We start from the raw sequence: 20,278 nt of genomic DNA, 5'->3' as shown, positions 1-20,278 counted from the left end.
ATTTCATGTCTAGGCATAGGCTGGATGAGTGTGACAAAGGCCAGGCGGTAACCAGCCATGGAGAGTCCCATTGATAGCTGGTGGCAGGCTATGTTGTGCCTTTGGGTGCTGCAACATGAGGATGAGCAAGGAATCCATCCCTCCTAAGTCATAAATGGAATGACTCAAGTGTAGGCACATAGCTTCAACAAAAGGAGGCTGTGAGCTCATGGACATTGCCCACTGGAGCGTGTGGTCCCCCTTCTGCACTATCACTGACCAGTGGCCCCACCAGATGGGGTTCAGTCACTACCATGTGGACAAATTCATTCTGGTTGAGGTGCCCTGTTGTTGCCCTTAAAGTCTGTGCTTTCAAAGTAGTGGCTGATACACAGCAGAATGAGGGAGAAGCAACACTTGGGAGTTGTGAGTAGTTTCATGTACGTAGTAATGGACGGAAATCAGTGAAGTCTGAAACAGGCCGTAAACCATTAGGCTTTGCAAAGTGCCACCTAAACTTCAGAAAACAGTAATGAAATTGCAAAAGCACTCATTAAATGTGAAATACGGACCCAGAAAGGAGATTCTTAGAGCAGGCATCAGAGGTAATAAATATCCTGTAGCCAATAGCAAGAGCCTGCAGCAAGAGAAATGTGAAGTAAATATGACTCACACCGTACCATTTTTCAGAAACGTAATTTCATAAATTGTCTTCAGAGCTTAAAATAACCCCAGTGTGTAGCAGCTGTGGAGAGTGGGACCTTGCTAACATCCAGCACGTTGCTGTCATTCCTCACTCAGGATGGACCCGAGGCTTTTAAGAATGAGACTGAGGGGACGTGTGGGCTTCCCAACGTCCTCTGCAGCAAAACCAAATATCTGAATATTTCATCTACCCCATCATTTTCTACAAAATAAATTATTTGATTGTTGTGAAAAGGATGAAAAAGCGGAGAGCGAAATATGTATTTTTGTTGGCAGCTTCCTAGCTTGATCTTCTATTTTTTGTTATCTCAAAATATGTTGCTTCATATGGTTTGAGCCCAAAAGAGACTTCCTGTATATTGGAGACTATTAAATTTAATCCAGTCACTCTTCCTGTGACTCAGAAAACTTATGTTTGATTAAAATTAAATACATTTGGCTAAAATATATCTTCCAGAAAGGCATTTATTCTTCCTGTGAAGATAGCATGAGATAGAATATACACAGTTTCTCTCAGCTGAGTGACTACAGGAGTTTTGTCCCCGCTGGAATTTGACAGGAGGATAAATATCACAGAGTATCACCCAGTAAATGCAGCCATTCTGTGTGCCCTGCCAAAGGAAAACTAAACAGACCTCTTCAAAAACAAACCCATCTTTATGGGGGCTCCCTTTATACTGTGCTCTGGAAACAAAACACGTGTATTTTGGATTCAGATCAAAACATATCATAAATAGAAGGGAAGTGTATAATCATATAATGATATGATAGGATATCGTATCACCATATCTGGACAACACAGCTGGAAATTGCTCGTTATATTCTGCATGATGGAGAAACAAGCTGGAGATGCCCTGGTCAGCCTGTGCTGGAAGTGAAATGGTGAATGAAGCTTTCAACACCACCTGGGGCTGGGAGGGACCCAGATGGGAGAGGGAAGTTTGGGAGAGCATCAGCAGGGATGCAGGAGCAGGAAGCGTTTCTGTGCCGGCTGCTCCATGCTGGGTGCCAAATGGAACCACCGCTGGGAGGTGTTTGGGCCGTACCAGTGTGACCTAAAGACTGTGAGTGTTTACTGCATGCAAGGAGACATGGTGCAAGATGGAATTCACTCTTCAGCTGGCTTGGGAGAAAGGGTTAAACGGGTCTTAACTTGCCTGCAGAGTCCAGCCCTGGAGCCAGTGCAGGCTACAGAGCAGTGACACCCTGGCTGGTGGGGAACATGCTGCTTAGGGAGATTTGCTCACGGAGATGATGAATGAATGCGCTCTGAGGTGGGAAGGAGAGATATAAATGCTGGCTGCTATCCAGCCAATAGATACGATCTATTATTTATAAGCATCTTGTGGACATCATTATTTTTTTTTTAGTGACATGAAAACAGTGCACTCTGCCTGATCTATACAGTGTGTAGCTGGGCTTGTATTTCACTGCAGTCCTTTGCAGGCTTTCTGTTGCACTCAATCACAGCAGTTTGTCTGTGGAAGAGCAAGTACGGTATTTATTATGTACCTGTAATTAATGCTGAGCATTTTCTTCTGCTATTTTTCCTGTTTGCTTACATTTCTTTTTAGATCAATTGAAAAAAATCACAGGAGACTTCAGCCATAGAGCTGGTAGAAATAACAGCAAAATTGCTCCACAAGTTGTTGAGGTTTTTTTTCCTAAACTAGCCTCTAGAGATTTTGAAAAATAGCAGCACTTTTAAATTCCATCAAGATGTTCCTAGTACCGAAGAATTTTATCCGGTTTTAGACAAGACATAAATCAGAAATTGTTTAGGGCAAAATTTTCTTTTTTTTAGTGAGAGGTTTGATTTGGGTCTTTTCAAGGGAATTATTTCTGTTCTGTCTTTTGTTAACTTACATTTGCAGGGTGCTTACTTATTTTGCTAAAAAAAAATAGAATTAGGGAAATTAGAGCCAGCTGCATTTTAATTAAAAGGATTTTAATTCCTTCCTGAACTGAAGGCTGAGCCTCGGTGTTTATTTGGCGACTCTTCTTGATTTCAGTGGGCGTCTTCTCTGACACTCCAAGCATCTGCCTGTCTTTTTGGCCTGATGCAGAGTTCTGGTGCTGTCCTTGTGGTACCCATTATAACCTTAAGTGGGACTTAACTTGTCCGGGAGAGTCACTGGAGAGCTGATCAAGTTCTCCCAAGGCAGGAGTCTCACAAGCAACAAGGAAAGATTTGTGCTTTTGGTTTTTTCCTCGCGCTGTTCACACAGGAAAGGCTGGTGGTGATGGAGTGGAGCTCACTGTCAGGGCTTGCTAAAGCCTCTCTGGGGACATGGGAGATGGTGTACTTGCTCCTACAGACCAGGCTGCTCACCGCCAGTAGAATTCGCTGCACGGACTCATGGCAAAGGGGATATTCTTGCAATGAAGGAAGAAGCAGTTTGTCGTTTCCTTGGGGAGCATGTGCAGCCTGTCCTGGGGGACAAGGCAGCTGAACCAGCCCGGGAGCAAGGTTGGCTCAGCATCTCTGCAACTCCTGCTCCAACATGGGGTGAATCTGGGAGGCTTGGATGTTTGTCCATGGGGACAAAGCTCACGACCATTTATTTTTAGCATTTTGCTTGAACTGGTTGAACAGAGGAATAAAGTTAAAAATTAGGATTTCACCTTCTGGAAAAGTCTTCTTTTCTTTCAAAAGTGTACCAAATGATTTTGCAATTATCTCTACCTGGCAGAGTTAATTACATCCAGGGAGGGGAAATTCAGGTCACAGGGTAACAGCAGCACTTGCAAATCACCAGGAACTGATGACCACACTTCTTTCTGAAACGCACTTAACCTGGGAATGTGACTCACCAGAGGAGCAGCTTGACAAATTGCACAATATCTAATTGAACAGTCCCCTTTGGAGCTTGCGCACTTCCATGGCAACCAAAATGTGGCAGCAGGGGGAAAATGGAAATTCTTTTAAAATAGTCATCCTGGCTATCCTCTTTTTCATTTGGAAGAATGCTGAAGGATACAGACAACTCAGAAGGAGGAAATAACCAACTGAGAGCATATTGTTGGGAAAATGCAATTTCATCTGTAAAGGAAAAAATCAGTCTTTTGAATTTCCATGCTCTGCCATCTGAAAATTTCTAAATGCTGCAGAGGTAATGAATGTTTCCTCCACTGATCTGTAAGCCACTTCCTCAGGATGATTTCCCTATCAGGCATATCTAGTCACTCTTACACAGCTCTGACTTCAGGCCTTTACCATTGAGGTTCCTGGGGGACAGCAAGAAATTTGCTGAGAGTCCCGCCATTGAGTGACAGATTTACTAATCGTTCTACCAGCTGTGTTTAAAATAAGTCAAACACTTGCTCCAAAAGCAGATTCATTAAGCTAAAAATATATTTGTGATCTCTTTCTTTGGGACTAAATAAATGTTTCTCATATTTTTCATTGAAAACGAAGTTCAAAATAGCAGGGGAGAAAGTGCATTGTCCTGTTTTTTAATCTATTGGGAAGACTTATTAGGGCATCTCTGATGTGGAAATGGCATGTGCTGCTTGTGTTTCTAGTGCTGTGCACTGGCTCAGGATCGCGAGTGACGCTAAGATTTATAGGGGTGCCTCTGAGGTTTATAGCCTTCTCCATGGTTCGGGCAGGAGACCTTCTGAGGCTCCAAGGACTCCCTGTTACGCCGTACTCTGGCTTGTTGATTTTCAATCAGTAAGAGAAACACGCTTTCTCCTTTCATTTTCTTCCCTCTTGATAACCTGTTATCCCTGAGCAGTCGGCTCAGCTGGGGTCTGACATCCTCCGAGCTGCAGCCAGGACTGCGCATGGTTGTGTCTTTCTAATAGCTAGGTAGATTGCCAAGTGTTTTTGTTGAAGAATAAGGGTTGTGAGGAGCTGAATGACCTCCGTCTCCCTGAAGTGGTGTCCTCTGCAAGGCCACCTGTCACACGCTGCTTTAATGTTGGCACTCCAGAAAAATATTGTAGCTAAGATGGGAAGCCCTGAGCATGTTTTCACAGGGAAGCCCTGCTTAAATAACTTTCTTCCATATGCTGTGCATCACTTTTAATAGCACTAAGATATTATGTGCCCACTCTCTGGATACACAGTCGAATGAGCATTGAACTCCTCAGTTCAAACTGTTCTGGCTCACAACACACAGAGCATCCACAACTGCTCTTTGCTGGTTCAGTCCCTAGAGCTACCCAAAACCTCATGGTCTTCCCCTGTGAGGCTCAGAGCACTTCTCTTATTCCATGGGAGTTGGGGATTTATTGTATCTATTCTTTTTTTGTCCCAAATTTCATCCCAACTAGTTGTGATGGTAACTGGTGAAGCACCATAGCCCCTTTTCACAAGGAGTTCAGAAATGTGTCACATACAGCAAGAAATGTCCTTTGTAACACCCCAAAATGGTGAGCAGGCAAAGATAAATTTATTGAAATATGACAGAGGTGCTGACAGGTTGTTCATCGTGAAAGGCTTGATGAAGCTGAGTGATTGGGAAAAGCAAAATGTGGGTCATGCTAAGAAATAGGGGCAAAGCCTTTCTGTGCTTGGACAAGGTCTGCAGTTGGAGGAGGCAGAACATGGAGGCACTTGTGAAGTCCTCCATGATGGTGTCTTGGTCTTCTTTCCACTTTCACTTGAATCGAAGGAGCCAAGTGACAACTAGAGGCCACCTGATTCATACCGTCAGATCGTAGGAAAAGACATACAGCTCGAGTACGCGCACCTTTCTTTAAGCAGCAGCAGACTTTATGGCATTCAATCTATTTAATAAAATCATGCAGTAATTCTGATTAATGCCTGCCAAGAAGAGTTGCTGCTTACCCCTAGATCCAAAGGCTAAGCAGCAATAATCCAATCATGGTAATCATAACTTACTACTTTGATCTTCAGATAAAAGAGCCTATAGAAGTGTAAAAGTGTTACATCACCGTTATTTGGACAACTTCAAAGCATGTTATATACACTAATGAATTCTCCCAACATAGTCTGATGAGAAGTAATAGGAGGCAAATGTGTGAACAGAAGAGTAGAAAGGAAGAGGGGGAAGAGCAGTCCTTACATGGTGAAAGGGAAAAGCAGTAAAAATAAGTACCTGTGCACTGTGGATAGGTGTGAGATGTGAAGAGGGGTCCATGAGGGCCCGGCTGCAGGAGTCAAGCACACGGGATGCTCTCCCATAGTAGGAATTTTCTCTCTCATTTCTTGAAGCTCTCAATAAGAAGCAAGATCTCAGGCTGCAGAGAGGCAAACAGAGGGAGGGGGCAGCTTCTCATCTCAGCAATGCTTCTGAAGCCTTCAAAATTAAAAAAAAAAAATCACCAAATGGAACTTAGCAGGTGAAATAGGGGCAGGAGAAACAGTGAACATGTTTTTGCTTCACAGTTTCAGAGTTTGAATGTTAAAAGGCAGGCAATCCTGTGCACATAAAGCTCTTCTAAAAGACACTGGGTAGGAAGAGAAACCGGACTCATTCTTCACCACTTCTACAAGGGATACAGTATGCCCTTGTAGAAAAAAGAAACACTCAAAAGTGAAAATAGAGCAAATGTAACTTGTAGAGTCTTGGTGAGGGATCACACTTTGAATTAGAAATTAAGAGATGGAAGAGAATATTTGGGAATATTGCTCAGAGTGAAAAACTTCCAGTGCAGAAAATACTGTCCTCCCAGAAAAGGCTTTTGCCTCATCAGGTTGGGAAATCTGACACACACACACAAAAAAAAAAAAGAAAAAAAAAAAACAGAGCAAAAAGAAGGCAAGGTGTCCTGGAAGAGGTCTGAACCGGGTTATTATAACATTGCCCAGAAATGGAGCTCTAAATTGCGAGCACATGTAGATGGCTAAAGAGGATCTTGCAAAAATGAAGAACTGGTAGCATATAATCCAAAATATATTAAATCTTTGGGGAAAAAATCAGCTTTTTCATCAAGCAGACTTTGAAGAAGAGACTGAGGGAGAGCATATAAAATCTAGCAACACAGCAAAGGACATTAGCACAATAGGCCGTTGTTTAAAAAGAAGGATGAGTGCTGTTATATCTGGGGCCACCTGAGGTTGAGGAAGTTCCTGAGTAATCAATCTCATGGGGTGCTCAGGCAAGGGTTTCTGACAAAATTTTATGCTTGTCACCTTGTGAGTTTTTCTCAGCAAAGCGAACAAATGTCACCAAAGTGAGAAAAATACGTGAAGAGCCTTTTTTTACAGTGAAATTTTTGCTCAAAGGCATGACGAGAGCTGTTTTATTTTCTTGTAGCAAAAGCTGACAAAACTGCAGAAGAGGGATGACTTTGCGTTTCACCAGAGCTGCCAAGCAGCCTGAAGTGACCACCTGTTTCTCAGCAAAACTCTGTCTAAACACTCATCCTTTACACACTTCAACTTGGTCACCCCTGAATTGGTCAGGCAGTGGATTAGATGATCATTGTAGGTCACTTCCAACTGAAAATAGTCTTGTCTAGTTTAAACTACCCTGGTTTGCAGTGTGGAGAGGCACACTGTGTCTGTGCTGAAGAGGATGACTGTATCTCTTTGGATCTAGCTGTTCTGCCTTTCAACCACACTTATTTTTTCTCAAGATTCCACCTCAGCCCTCTATCCTAGCCCGTTCACTGTAATGTATAGGGTTTTTTTAGCAGCCCTCTGGAAGAGCTGGGTGTATTATCCTGCACTTTTAGGAATAGATATCTCATCTCAGCAGCCAGTTCTGACTGCTCAGGGACGGTGGCTCCCTCAAGTGAAGGACATACCTCAGTTCTGCAATTGTGCTCTGTAGGAGTGTTTTTATGCTATGGGTGGTACGTGGGTCCTGCTGAAGTTTAGGGGGGTTGATTGCCCATGTCAGTCCGTGCTTGTTTGGCATCTAGTGCTTCCAACACCTTACCTCGTTAGTTGAGCAGGTGAGTTATGTTGGTTGCGTATCAGCAACCATTTGTGCTGCATTTTGTGTCCATTGAAGACCCCAGGAGGGCACAGCCTGCAGACTCTTATTGTCAGTCCATAAATTACCCCTTGCATAGCTGGGCCCATTTGATGCTGCCTCTGCCTGCTGGGACTCAATGTCTCAGGAAGGGGAAGTGGGCAAAAAAGCAGCTCAGAGGTAAATTCTACCTGGTGACCGACCAATGCTTCAGGCCACCCACCCAGGTGAAGTTCATAAATGTGATTCATCCTCTTCTCCCAGCTGGGAACTGAATTAGGGAGATGAAGTAAGCTACCCTGGATCCCATAAAGTGGCAGGGCTTCCCAAGGAACAAAAAAAAGAGCTCCTGGATGCTAGTCCTCTGCTTAGGCCATTAGGTACTTCTTGCCTGTCAAAATGCTAAGTGAATGTCTTGAAAACAGCATGTAGTAGCTCCATGTAGTCATGCTTATACTTAGCACTGCAGCAATTCAAGCTCCAATGACTGGAGAACCACAAGTGGCATGATGCATTTCTGACTAAGCAGGAAAACTCATTTTAGAAGGAGGCTTTGCCCATTAAAGGAAAATTGAAGAAAAAAGTGCCAACGTATTCTAGAAAAGAAAAGATGAAACGGTGGGAGAGGGACTATATACTCCTGTCCAAGGCCATTAGCTTAGGCAGAAAGAAACAGCAAATAAACTGTGACTTAAAATTAAAGCCTCACAGATATACATCCTCCCAGTGAATCTGGGAGATTCTGCATATTTGCAGACAATATGTTCAGTTGTTGCAATATTTACACAGCAAGTGACCCCAAGGCCCCTTCGTAAAAGGACTTCTGCTGGGATTCTACAATCCATATTGCCTCCTTCCAGCATGTTGACTTTGGGGGTCAGAAGAGCTGGCATGGTTTGCCTGAAAACATGAGAAAGAGGAGATCTCCAGCCCATACACAAAAGTTAAGCAGCTCCCAACTTTTTTCATTTTCAAAAAACAAAAATTAGAAAAAGCAAAGCAAGAGAGAGACAGCACAGGGCTCCCAGTGCCTGTGCACCCACAGCTTTCTTACCCTGTCTCATTGGTTAATGTTGCCCACAAGGAATCAAAATACCCAGCTGTTACCTCTGTAGAAAAGTTGTGAGGGGAGCTGAAGAAGAAATTTGTACCACTGGGAGACGTAAATGAGAATGTTAATAGAAAACATTCTTTGTAAGGGCTCTCTTGACACTCTGTCCGGCAGAGTCCAGCACTGTAGTCCAGATTCTTGCGCCAGGAAATAGGAGTCAACAACAAGTAAATGCAAACTAACAGTGGAAGAAAATTAATAATACATTGTGGACAGAGAAATATGCAATATAATCACTCAAATTTCATAAAAAACAGTCGCTAGCTCATTCAAAACTGTTCATGGCATAGCAGAGCGTAAGAGAATGAGAGCTTTGCAGCATGTGCACAATGGATTCACCCAGAGCTGTTCCCAGCTCTGCATCCCTACGCTAATTTTGTTCCTCTATGAATGACTCTTCACAGACTTTTCAAGCAAATCCAGGGTTCGTGTCAAGGTTGGAGATAAAGTGGTGAGACCAATCATGCCAGATGGTCTGTAACACAGAAACAGCAATGCTCATTTACATTGATGGAGTTTAATGTTGAAAATTTGTTTGAAATAAGAGCAAAACTGGAGCCAAATGTTTGCAACTAATCCACGACCAAGTCAGCCTTCAGATAGACCCATGAAATTATCAGGAGCCAGTATCAAATTAGCAGAGTAGTGTCGGAGAAGATCAGAAGATCTGTGTGGGTAGAAGACCAAAAGTGGATTTGACCCACAATCAGTAGAACAAGCATATAAGAGCTTTTCTTTCAACAGTTTTGCATAAATTCATTCAGTGACAAATATGTCAGTTCACTAAGTGAGCCTTTATTAGAACTGAATTTAACAGCAAATCTGGGAAATCCTCCCCAAGCAACTATGGCTTTACAATCCCAGATTTGCACTTCTAATTAAAACGCTGTCAGTTTAGGTGTAATTCTCCATAAGAAATGGATTTGGGGAGGGGGAGGGGAGAAGTGGGAGAGAACTGAGGTGGTGCTTGAGCAGTTTTCCGGTGAGGTTTACTTTGTATATTTTCTGATGATCATGTTAATGTTTTTCTTTTGCAAAAGTGTATGATGCTCTTCTAATAAGATAGCAAAGCAGAGGCAAACTCCTCTCAGCTTTTCCTACCTTCTGTAAGGGATAAGATCAAAGAGCAAATTGTTTGATCAAGGATTGCATTTTGTTTTAAGAAATAAGAGATTATAGCTGTATGATTTTCTTTTTTTTTCTGTGAAGAATCCATCAATGCTAAGGCTAGGACATGCAAAAAAAATCACCTCATGGGAACAAAGGGAGCTTACAATTATTTTCTGTTTTCTACTGGCCAAATGCATTTGCTTTTGCAATGAAAGGTAAAAAAAAGCCATGTAAGTGAGAAAATCAAAATTATTAATTTCAGCTTGGTCAGTTTTTCCATTAGACAGATATAAAATAGCACATTCCAAAATTATCTTTTAAATTATACATGTGGTAGGTAAGGGTTTAATGTATTATAAAAGATGAAAGAAAATTATTTGTAATGAGAAAGCAGAAACAAAATTGTTTACCATGTTAAAATTATACCTTTTAGCCTTTCAGAAATGAAACATTAAGTAATAGAAAAATGCTAAGTTTGGACAGACCCAAAACAGCCATTTTTGGAATGCTACTTTTAGAGTACATTTGCAACCATTATCTTTTCATTCCAATTGAGAATATTAAGGTTTCATTTACAATTTCAGAATTTTTCAGTGCTGAATTTCCTGTTCCCAGCCAGCTCTAATTTTAAGGAGATTGTGCACCACAGATAATGAGTGCAGAGTATTTACTACTTACTCCTGCAAGGGTAATGTTGGAAAGGAGCATCCCGTTCCTGCTACTGTTCTGTGGGGGGCAGGCAGGATCCCAACTCAGGGAGAGGATGGAGGGGTGTCATTTTAGCCAGCACAGGCAGGTCTAGATGAAGAAACCATGAGATCTTAATTTGGATTGTGTAGGAAAGAAGAGTGTAGGTGCAGAAGGAATAATATAGGTTGAAAAATGTGCAGTCTAGTCTATCTAGCTATTTCATCCTTTTCTGCATCCCTGAAGTATCTATTCATTAAAGTCTCTTTCACTGTTACCTTTGTTTATTTTATGCTGATTTTTTTTTTTTAGGTTCTTCTCTTCACAAGTATTACTGTGATAATAAATGTGAATAAATCCAGAGGTCAAATAGACGAATCCTAATATCCAAACTTTGGCATATCTTTAAAGTACTAAACAGTGTGTTCCATCACACCTTAGCTCTGCGGAGGACTGAGTCACTAACTCGTTTCCACACACTAGAGAGCTGATTGCCTTCATGTTATGCTTGAAAGGGTATTGGGACATGTAAATTCTTGATACAAGAGGATTTAAACCCCATACCGCCCATTAGGGAAGAGAAATGAACTTTGGTAGGGCTCGAGCTGCGGAACATTTTTTAGTCAAGTGGAAGGTCATTTTCTGTTATCTACTGTGGAGTGAGATTTTCTAAACCTCAAAGTGACTTAAAAGTACAAGGTATATCTACTCCTCCATGACTGCCCTTACTAGAGCGTAAACATAACTCCAAGTCCCACTGGCTTTCGACCAAGCTTTTAGCTCCCAAGTATTGAACTCACTTCTAGAAATGGGACATTATCTCCTAAATTACAAAAGCACTTCTGCAAATGTGTCCCATGATGGCAGCACTGCTGCTTTCCTGCTTGGTCTACAGAAGTAACAGAACAAGGTCATAATGGATATTCTCTTTCCTACCACTTGTTTCTGGTAAGCAGTAACAGGCATTGGCTCAAAATCTAAACAGGCAACATGATTACCAAGAGAAATCCAACTAGTCCTGTTTAACCTGTGTTCGCTACTGTTGAGCCGTGGGGATGTCACATGGGATCGCATCTGGTTGTGGGATGTTTCATCGTGACCATTGTTATATTTTTTATTGTACTGCACTACAACAACCTCCATCACTGGCTGGTGCTCCTTTGTGTTTGATGCTGCACAACCACGGAGCGAAAGGATGATGTCCTGTAGAACCCATCTGCTGAGTGTTTTCTCTGCTGTATGTTTACAGCAGTTTAGATTCACAGCTTCTAGCTCCCAGTTAGTCTAGCTATGAGGGCAAACATTGCCCATTAGCAGTGCCTGAAACAAAACATCATACATGTGATGCCCTCCCCATGCTGGCAGCCATAGCAAGATCCTCTCCTTTCCTCCACTGTGTATGAGAGTGAACACTGACGTCCTCACAGCATCTCCTGTCATGAGGAGAAATGACCAGCACGAGCAGCAGAAACAGCCCAGATGAGACTGGTGCATGATACAGATATTCATCCTGTCCCATCTGGCTCCCCTGGGAAAGAAGCTACAGGCCCCTCTCCCTCTTTCCCCAGCCCTCCTTGTTACCTCCCAGTCTCAATACCCCATGGTTACTTTTTTCATGCAGCCAATGCCAGGTGCGGAGCCGGGAAGCATCAGCCATCTGCGGCTGACAGCAGGCAGCCCCCATGGGATAAGCCAGTGTTGAATATCACCAGGATGTGGAGGGTCTAGAGGCAGGAATCCGGCTGACTGCCGCTGAAGGGACTGAAACAAGTCGCAGAAATATCCCAGCTTCATCAGGAAGGAAAGGCTGTATAATTTGCAGCTGGAGATGAATGTGATTATTTGCCATGCAAATGGATTTTGCCAGCTCAAAGTGGCCTTCATCAGCAGAGATTGTTGTATTTGACATTATCCGGTTACTTTTGTTTAATGCTTCTGTGCCTTTTCTGAGCGCTTCCTTCCCTGAGCACACATCATCCAGACTAATTAAAGACAGGTATTTTTTTCCTCTTCCCATCAATCTGAAGACGTGTGAGCTGAATCCATAGCTGCCTCCCTCCCTGATCCCTCTCCAAATATAAAACAAAAGGTAAAGTCGTTTGTACTGACAGTCCTGCAGACTGAGTATTCTCTGCAGATGGGAAGCATGATGGTCACATTTATCTCACCTAACTTCAGCTGCTTAAAAATTAGCTGTTTAGTCCAACCTAGTCATCCCAGTTCCTTCAAAATTTAACAGAGAGGGAGTGTGCAGAGGGAGCTCTTCATAATCAGAGATAGATGGGTTGAATCAACCCTGGAGGTCCCTACTCATCTCCCGAGGTTGTTTGGTGAGTGTGTCTCTCTTAGAGAGTTAAATATAGGGTAGAAGAACAGTGCCCATCTGCCTGCCTTTCCCACAGCATCCAGCACTCCCATAACCTCTGATCCCCCCTTCTGGCTGGCGGTGATGGGGAGGCATAAATAGAAAGTAATCTGGGAGGAGGGACCATCAGTCTGCTCAGCCATGTTGCTGCAGTTGCCAACAAAGGAGGAGGTTTGTGAGAGACACTGAAGGATGAAATAACCAGCATATAAGTTATGGGTGGAAACCATGCCAGTGGTTTTCTTTGTCGTACCTTTCTTGGTTTTTAATATCTGGACGATTAAGAAGAGAATTTGTGAACTCTATAGTATCACTTTGGTGATGGGTCCTGTAGACTTTCCTGGAAGGCCTTGAAAGGTGGATCCTTCAAAGTCATTCACTGACCTTGGGTTTATGGTGCGATGGACTTTGCAGCCCGGTTTCAGCAAAGCCAATGGAAGAAGAAACCAGAGGGGAGGGCAGAGACTCCGCTCCAAAATGAGGCCCCTGTGCAGAGGAAAGCCTGACCCATCTCTAACCATTGAAGTCCTTTCAGTCACATCTGTAAAATATAACGCTTGTCCTTTCTGTCACTGTAATCCCTTGCAGTCATGTTTCCTGCAATTTCTCTCTGCCACGGGTGAAAGCTGCTGTGACCATTCTCCAGGAGGATAGGGCTGACAGCACACGTGGTGGGATGGGTCTTATTTCCACATATTAAAACACGTGCTTTCCGCTCTGCCCTGCCCCATACGCTGCATGTGTAGGAGCTCAGTCGCTGTGCACAGGCAGTGCCTGCTCTCTGCTGGGAACTGATCTCAAAGAGTTTTGACTGAAGAGGTTTCAGGGTGGGTTGATCTAAACGGGGAGATGATGTGATGTCTGCGGGAGCAGCTCCCCTCACATTAGCAGCATTTAAAACCAGGCTGGAAAAACTGGAAGGGTGTAACCAAGAAGTCATGCAGCTGGTGGGCTGTGTGGATTTAGTGTCTTTCCAGCTCTAATTTCAGTGATTAGCAGGGTGTGATTTTTCCCATGATGAAGCGATGGGGTGTGCATGTTTGTTTGTCAAGTCGTGTTAAACCACAGTAAACCACAGCAGCTGGACCCAAGGTTTCACGCAGACCCAGACATGGCACGGCATGCACTGTCATGAGCTGGTCCAGTGCCCTTAGCTGGACTGGGATCTCTCTGTTACGATCCGATAAACCATATTTCTGTGGAGAGACTCAGATCAGCAGAAAGGCAGTGCTGAGAAATGGTCCTCCACAGAGAAATAAACGGTGTTTCTCACGGGCAGGTCCTCCCTAGTCAGACTGTCTGGCTCTGTAAAATACCATTGTAAGTTATCTTCTGTCTGGGACAGTGCTCTGCATCTAGAGAAGGAGCATATAAATAATTTAGACAGAATACATGAATACTGAGATCACTCTAAAATTATCTTTCACTCTTAAAAATTACATGAAAAGATTTTAATATAAATTAATGCCTGCTTGACTTACTTGCCTCTATAGCTATCCAGTGGTTTCAGATAATTGGCTATTTGATTGCAGCAAGTGCAAAATACCTAAATTTTAAGGCATTATTATGAACATCTTGTCTAACCATCTGCTGAATACAAAACAGAGAATGTGAGTAGGCAAATTATTCATTAAGGCCATAGCTCCTCTCTGAGCTTCAATATGTCTTCTAGAAAAACACAGAGTTTCGGTTTTTAAACTCCAGGGGATGGAGGAGCTGACCTCGTGATCCTAGCTGGTCTGTATATCTGGTCTGGCTCCATGCTGGTGCTCCTTCCTGCTGGGGGTACATAAACCCTCCTCGTAGTTGTCTCTGTTTCTTAATATTATCATGTACTCTGAAAGGAATTGAAAATCAAAGCAAATTCAATCAGTTTATTGCCGATTTTTTTTCACTGTGAATTTTTTATCCCACCTCTAATTACACTGATGCCTTGAAAAGTAGATGGAGAACTGAGACAGACCTTTGGCTTCCCTGGAAATGGCTGGAGAACATGACCTTGGGTAAATGCCCAGCTAAATGATGGGTCTGCAGGAGCATGCTGCATCCTTTGCACCTTCACATGCCTCCTTTCTGACTCTCCTCTCTGTGTCCAGGTCTCTCTCCGGCCGCATAGTTGGTGGTGTCTGGTGGTTCTTCACCTTGATCATCATATCCTCCTACACAGCTAACCTGGCTGCCTTCCTCACCGTGGAAAGGATGGTTTCTCCCATCGAGAGTGCAGAGGACTTGGCCAAGCAGACAGAAATCGCCTATGGGACTCTGGAAGCTGGCTCCACTAAAGAATTTTTCAGGGTAAAAAGGAAACATTAGTGCAAACATTTTGATTAACCCCTTGTTTAACAAGTCCTCCAGGCCCATCCTCTCATCCTCAGCACAGGTCTGGTTTTTTTCTCTTGCTTCCCCTTACCATGTCAGGACCTGCTCAGCTTGTCCTTAGAACAGCAAAACTCCAGTCACTGTGCTGCTCAGACGGCTGGCAGTGTCTCTGGTACATGTGATATTTTGCAATTGTAAACACAAATATGGAATAACCATGTGCTTCCCCACGTTACCAAGGAGTTACTCTGAACAGCTCCAAAAGAAACCCATCTCCTGATTTCCAGCTTGGTTTACCCTTGGTTTGATCAGCAAAATCACTTGCCACACACAAATATTGTACCCTTACTGTGTCAGGGTGGCAGGGTTGGTCCGGGCCCTGGTGCAGGAATGGCAGGAGGTTCATTAACATCCTGTTACTCCCTTTGTCTTCCTTGGCCCAACTGATATGTGAGTATGTATTCAGTCCAAGCTGGAAATCACAGCTGACACCCAAACCTCTGTTAATGCTTCTGTTGGGTTTCTGCTGTCCTACACAGCGATCCAAAATAGCAGTGTTTGAGAAGATGTGGACATACATGAAGTCAGCAGAACCCTCCGTTTTTGTGAGGACAACAGAAGAGGGGATGATCCGGGTGAGGAAGTCAAAAGGGAAGTATGCCTACCTCTTGGAGTCCACGATGAATGAGTACATTGAGCAACGGAAGCCCTGTGACACCATGAAGGTGGGAGGTAACTTGGACTCCAAAGGCTATGGCATTGCAACACCAAAGGGGTCTGCGCTGAGGTAAGTAGCTTGGATTTGCTTTCTTTTGCCAAACCATGCAGCAAATCAATGTATGCACACAGTTCAATCTCCATTGCCATGTTAATCACAAAAGCTTGGGGCAAGGAGGTGGGGAGGTGGAGGGAAAGGGATATGGAAACTCAGCATGATGTGCAGGGAATTAAAATGTCCAGCTCCCATTAAGCAACAATGGGAGCATCTAATTATTCAAGCCCTGCATTTGGAGACTGGATCCTGGCTGATCCACTTGCTACGAATGTGTCTGCTGTGTTAGGCGATGGCAGGGGGGCTGCTGTGGTGTAACCATTGGTTTCACAGAGCATTATCCGGAAGGGACGCCCATCCTGTGCCATGTGAACTGCACAGCTTTGCAGAGTATGGTATTACCTTGGCTTGGATCCATGGTTGCAGAGGGAGTTCTCATGGGGAAAAGCATTTGGTGTTTCTTAAAATGAAATGCTATTTGGGAGAGGTGGGAAGCCAGTTTTGAAAAAGCCCTGCAAAAGGTGTGCACTTTCATTCACTGAGTCAATTCAGATGCTGGCAAGTGCCAAATTTATGGCAAGTCCAAAGTGACACAAATCCTGCATTTCTGAGCCCAGACCTGCAGCTGTCATACGCCTTTGCCTCCTGTCATGTGAAAAATATCTTCAGAGACCTTCCTTTAAAAAGAAGAAGCCTTACAAAGAGCAGACCCAAATCTGAGTTAGTAGCAGAGCTTGGGCCATGCACACAGCCATGCTCCTGGACATGAGCTGGCCACCTGCAAAGGGTATCATGCAAACTGACCTGCTCAGAGCAGCATTACCATAGTCTACAAATTGGAATGGTGATCTGAGTCACATCAGAGGTGCAGCTCCTTTTGGCAGCAGCCATGCAAGTTCCTTGGGTTACAGTCATGAGGAATATGAGTTGTAATGTTTTAGGGGGACTAGTAAATCCTCAGAAGCCATAACTTTATGTAATCTGATCAAAGCTCCAACTGATTTATTGATTTATTTATTGAACATATTTTGAGCAAAATATTTTGACCAAAATTGTATGTGTGGCCTTATACTTGCTTTCTAATGTAACCCAACGCAAATACATTTAATCTGTGGTCTCTCAATTACTAGCAATCAGTTGAGCATTTGCTGATACATTTGTCTGGTCACCCAGTTCCCGAGCCAAAACCAGCCCAAAGAATTGAAGATGTATCAGCTGGTAGTGGATGAGGCCCAAGGATTTTGATTATTACATTTATTAAGTCAGCTCAAAATTGGATTCAGCTCTTCCCATATAAGTAATTGCTGGAGGTTTCTTTAGAGAAGCTCAGGAATACAGTGCAGGTGGTCCAGGAGGCAATCCAGCGTGGTTCAGGCTCTGAAATGACTTTGGGCTCTCCGAATGAAGGTGGATAGATTCTCACAGCTTTGAGATGTTTTCTTTTGCACTCTCTACAGTGTTTGTTTTCTGTCTTGAAAATATGGAAATTAGGATACAGGGCTGATTCTACTTATTTATTTATTTAAACAGCAATCTTGTATCCTAATTTTGATATAATGAAAACAAACAAACAGGAACATCCTACCTGTCTTGTAATTGTTGGCATCTAAAGAAGACATTTATCATACTTCTAAGAAAAAGAAACAGCAAAAAAAAAAAATTGCATCAGTCATTTTAATTTAGCGGCTCCAAACATCCCTCTGCTAGGCATGATTCCAAAAATTCCTAACATTTCTTTCCGTTTCCTCTTTTTCATCCCGGCTGCATGTAGAATAAATTTCTTATGGGCCAAATGGCAAAGGAGGAATGCTTGATTTTCCATCCGATGGTGTTTCTTTGGAACAGTGGCTGTCAGTTTTTGTCCCATTTTGTTTGTTTTGTTCCTGTTGTTTTAATTGTTTTGATCTTAGTAGTTCCCTCTAGTCATCATGTAGTGTCTGTTTTCCCCTTGGGGTCCTGCACGTGAGAGGTTGCCCTGAGCAAGGTGACATTCATGAGGCATCTGTACAGCACGGTCAACCTGTCTTTTACCCAGGCTTCATCCTCACTGACTTCTATCCAAAGAGGAAAAGCTGTGAGCCAGGGTTGGAGGTACACATGAGCCAGACCTATCTTAGATCAGGTGTGTTTTAGAAGCTGGGCTGCGTTTTGATTTTTGCTGCAACCTGTCCCTTTTATAGCTAGACCGTTTTTCCTGCATTTGGGGTAGGTGATTAGGAAAGGAACCTAGAGAGATGCTAAATCAGTTCACCATTGTTTTTCTTGCTTCTACACGGGAAGAAAATGCAAGTATATCGCCACAAATGAATGAAACAAGGTTGAAAATCCAGAAATAATACTACGTGTTGTAGCAGGTGCCAACATCCTTCCCAGGCCATCAATTAGGTCTCTTGGGCAGCTAAAAGAGCTTGCTTCTTCCTCCTAGGTGAATCTGGCTTTGAACATCTTTTGGCCTCCAGATGTTAAAATTCAATTGCATTTAGGCATGGCTGAGAAGGGCAATGATGGGAGGGCAGAAATTACACCTTTCAACACCAACTAGCTCCAGGTGTGATCCTGTCTGACATGAGAGAGTCGCACAGCTGCAAAACCCATCCATTTAGCTGGCAGGAGCTCTTCTCCACTGTTGGATGAGTGATCAAAAAGAGGGGGAAAGCCAAATTATCCATAACAGAGGAAAGAAACCCCAAGGAATCCCCTCTAAGTCTGTACTCAAGGAATAAGTAGGTTTTTGAAATGGAGATCTGGGAAGGGCAAGTTCTTCAGAGCAGCTATCCTGACATTTAAGCTCTCAAAAATACAAGTTGGTTTTCCTAGGGTCTGTAAATAAACACAAAATGTTCCCTGTTAAAAACCCACCTCCTTTCAGGACCCCAGACCTCTCAGTCTTTCATCAAATGCACTCAAGATGAAGTACAGCTTGTTCTGTGTACTCCCCATGAGCTGAAGAGAGAGGCAATTAACCGAAATAAAGCTTCCTAGGAAAGATAACACATAACACTTAGCACATGGCCCCCAAAATCATATGGCTGATACTGTGCTCAGGGAAACCGCAATGCATTTATTTTGTTAGCACCTTGTACCCACATAGAAGCTACAATGTATTTTGGCTCATTAGTCAACTAATCTTTTGCAGATGGTTTAGACATCAGAGTGCTAATTAACCTGTATTCTGTTTTAGAAGACAGAAATAATTATGATTTACTTAGTATCAAATTCTTTCTGGAGCTACACTCACATGCTTCCACCAGCTTTAAAGGCAACCAAAGTTAGACTCTTACCACAGTATTGTTAGAGTAAAAAAGGGAAAATGTTCATCCATCTTTAAATCTACACCTTTGCCTTCTCTTGGACTGGTGGCAAGTTTGACTGCATCTCGATTTTGCTTTTTGAAGGCTGGATTCTGCCTGAAGGAGGCTCCCAGTCCTTGTGAAGGCGACAGTGCTTGGATGGGATCCCAACAGGCAGAGCCATCGCGGGCTCGTGGAGGTCAGCACATCCCTGTTGCTCACAGCCAGGCTTTTTTAGAATTGCAATGTAAGAAAGCAGCCCTCTTGGTGAGGATTTCTTGGTGTGGTACACAGTGCTACATGCACAAATTCTCTGAGGTGGGAGCTGCAAGGTCCTTGGCCTTTTCCAAGACCTGCTTTATTGATATTCAAGGTCTCTTGATGGACTGTTCAGCCCTCCAACTCTTCCATGCTTTTTAAAGCCCTCTCATGTTTGTGTCTCACTGTGCTTAGCCTTTTTCCTCTTTTTCATGCAATGTCTACACCAGCAGTGCACCTGATACCCAGCATCCACAAATAAACTGTGCCCATGTGCAGAGCCTATAAAACTCACTGCTGCACATCCTGAGTCAAGCACCTCCCTCAGATGTTTACCACTGAAGTCAGTAAGATGTGCGTGGACATATCTGAAGGCAGAGTGTGGCGCAGTTTGGGATTTGCAGGCTATTCTAAACCCAGGTCACTGGTCTTCTTTCTGAATGGTAGAGTCTGTTCAGCATCCAGACTCATGCAATGTTTTCCATGAATGGGGAGATGCATCTATGAAACATTGCAGCCATCCAAAAGTCCTAGATGTTCTTGGGTGTGTACATTTTAATGGTGCTGCAACCATCCCATGACCTTTTGGTAACATGGCAATGATATCACAGGGCATACAGGGCCATTCATAGCTGACCATGATTATCCAAAGTGAAAGAATTCACTTCCCAAAGATTAAAGGGCCTTAAATCCCTGAGACATTGGGAATTACGGAAAACGTTTGAGGGAGGGAATGCAGATCTCAACATCAGATGAAATAAGGTGATCTAGTTCTCTGTTGTGGTAGCC

The 20,278-nt window shown here is 43.3% G+C and overlaps 1 protein-coding gene across 4 annotated transcripts in view; it reads left to right on the top strand.

Moving 5' to 3' along the window:
* The window catches only part of GRIA1 (glutamate ionotropic receptor AMPA type subunit 1), a 124,626-nt gene that overhangs the window by 92,749 nt on the left and 11,599 nt on the right, over positions 1-20,278 (top strand). For all 4 annotated transcript variants that reach the window (XM_074155588.1, XM_074155587.1, XM_074155586.1 and 1 more), the window contains 2 exons: positions 14,947-15,145; positions 15,709-15,956. In XM_074155588.1, the coding sequence (XP_074011689.1) occupies positions 14,947-15,145; positions 15,709-15,956 (447 nt within the window). The remainder of the gene's footprint in view (positions 1-14,946; positions 15,146-15,708; positions 15,957-20,278) is intronic.

This window comes from Numenius arquata, chromosome 11 (genome assembly GCF_964106895.1).
Source record: "Numenius arquata chromosome 11, bNumArq3.hap1.1, whole genome shotgun sequence".
NCBI classification, from domain to species: Eukaryota; Metazoa; Chordata; class Aves; order Charadriiformes; family Scolopacidae; genus Numenius; species Numenius arquata.
This window is presented reverse-complemented; position numbering and strand designations above follow the sequence as displayed.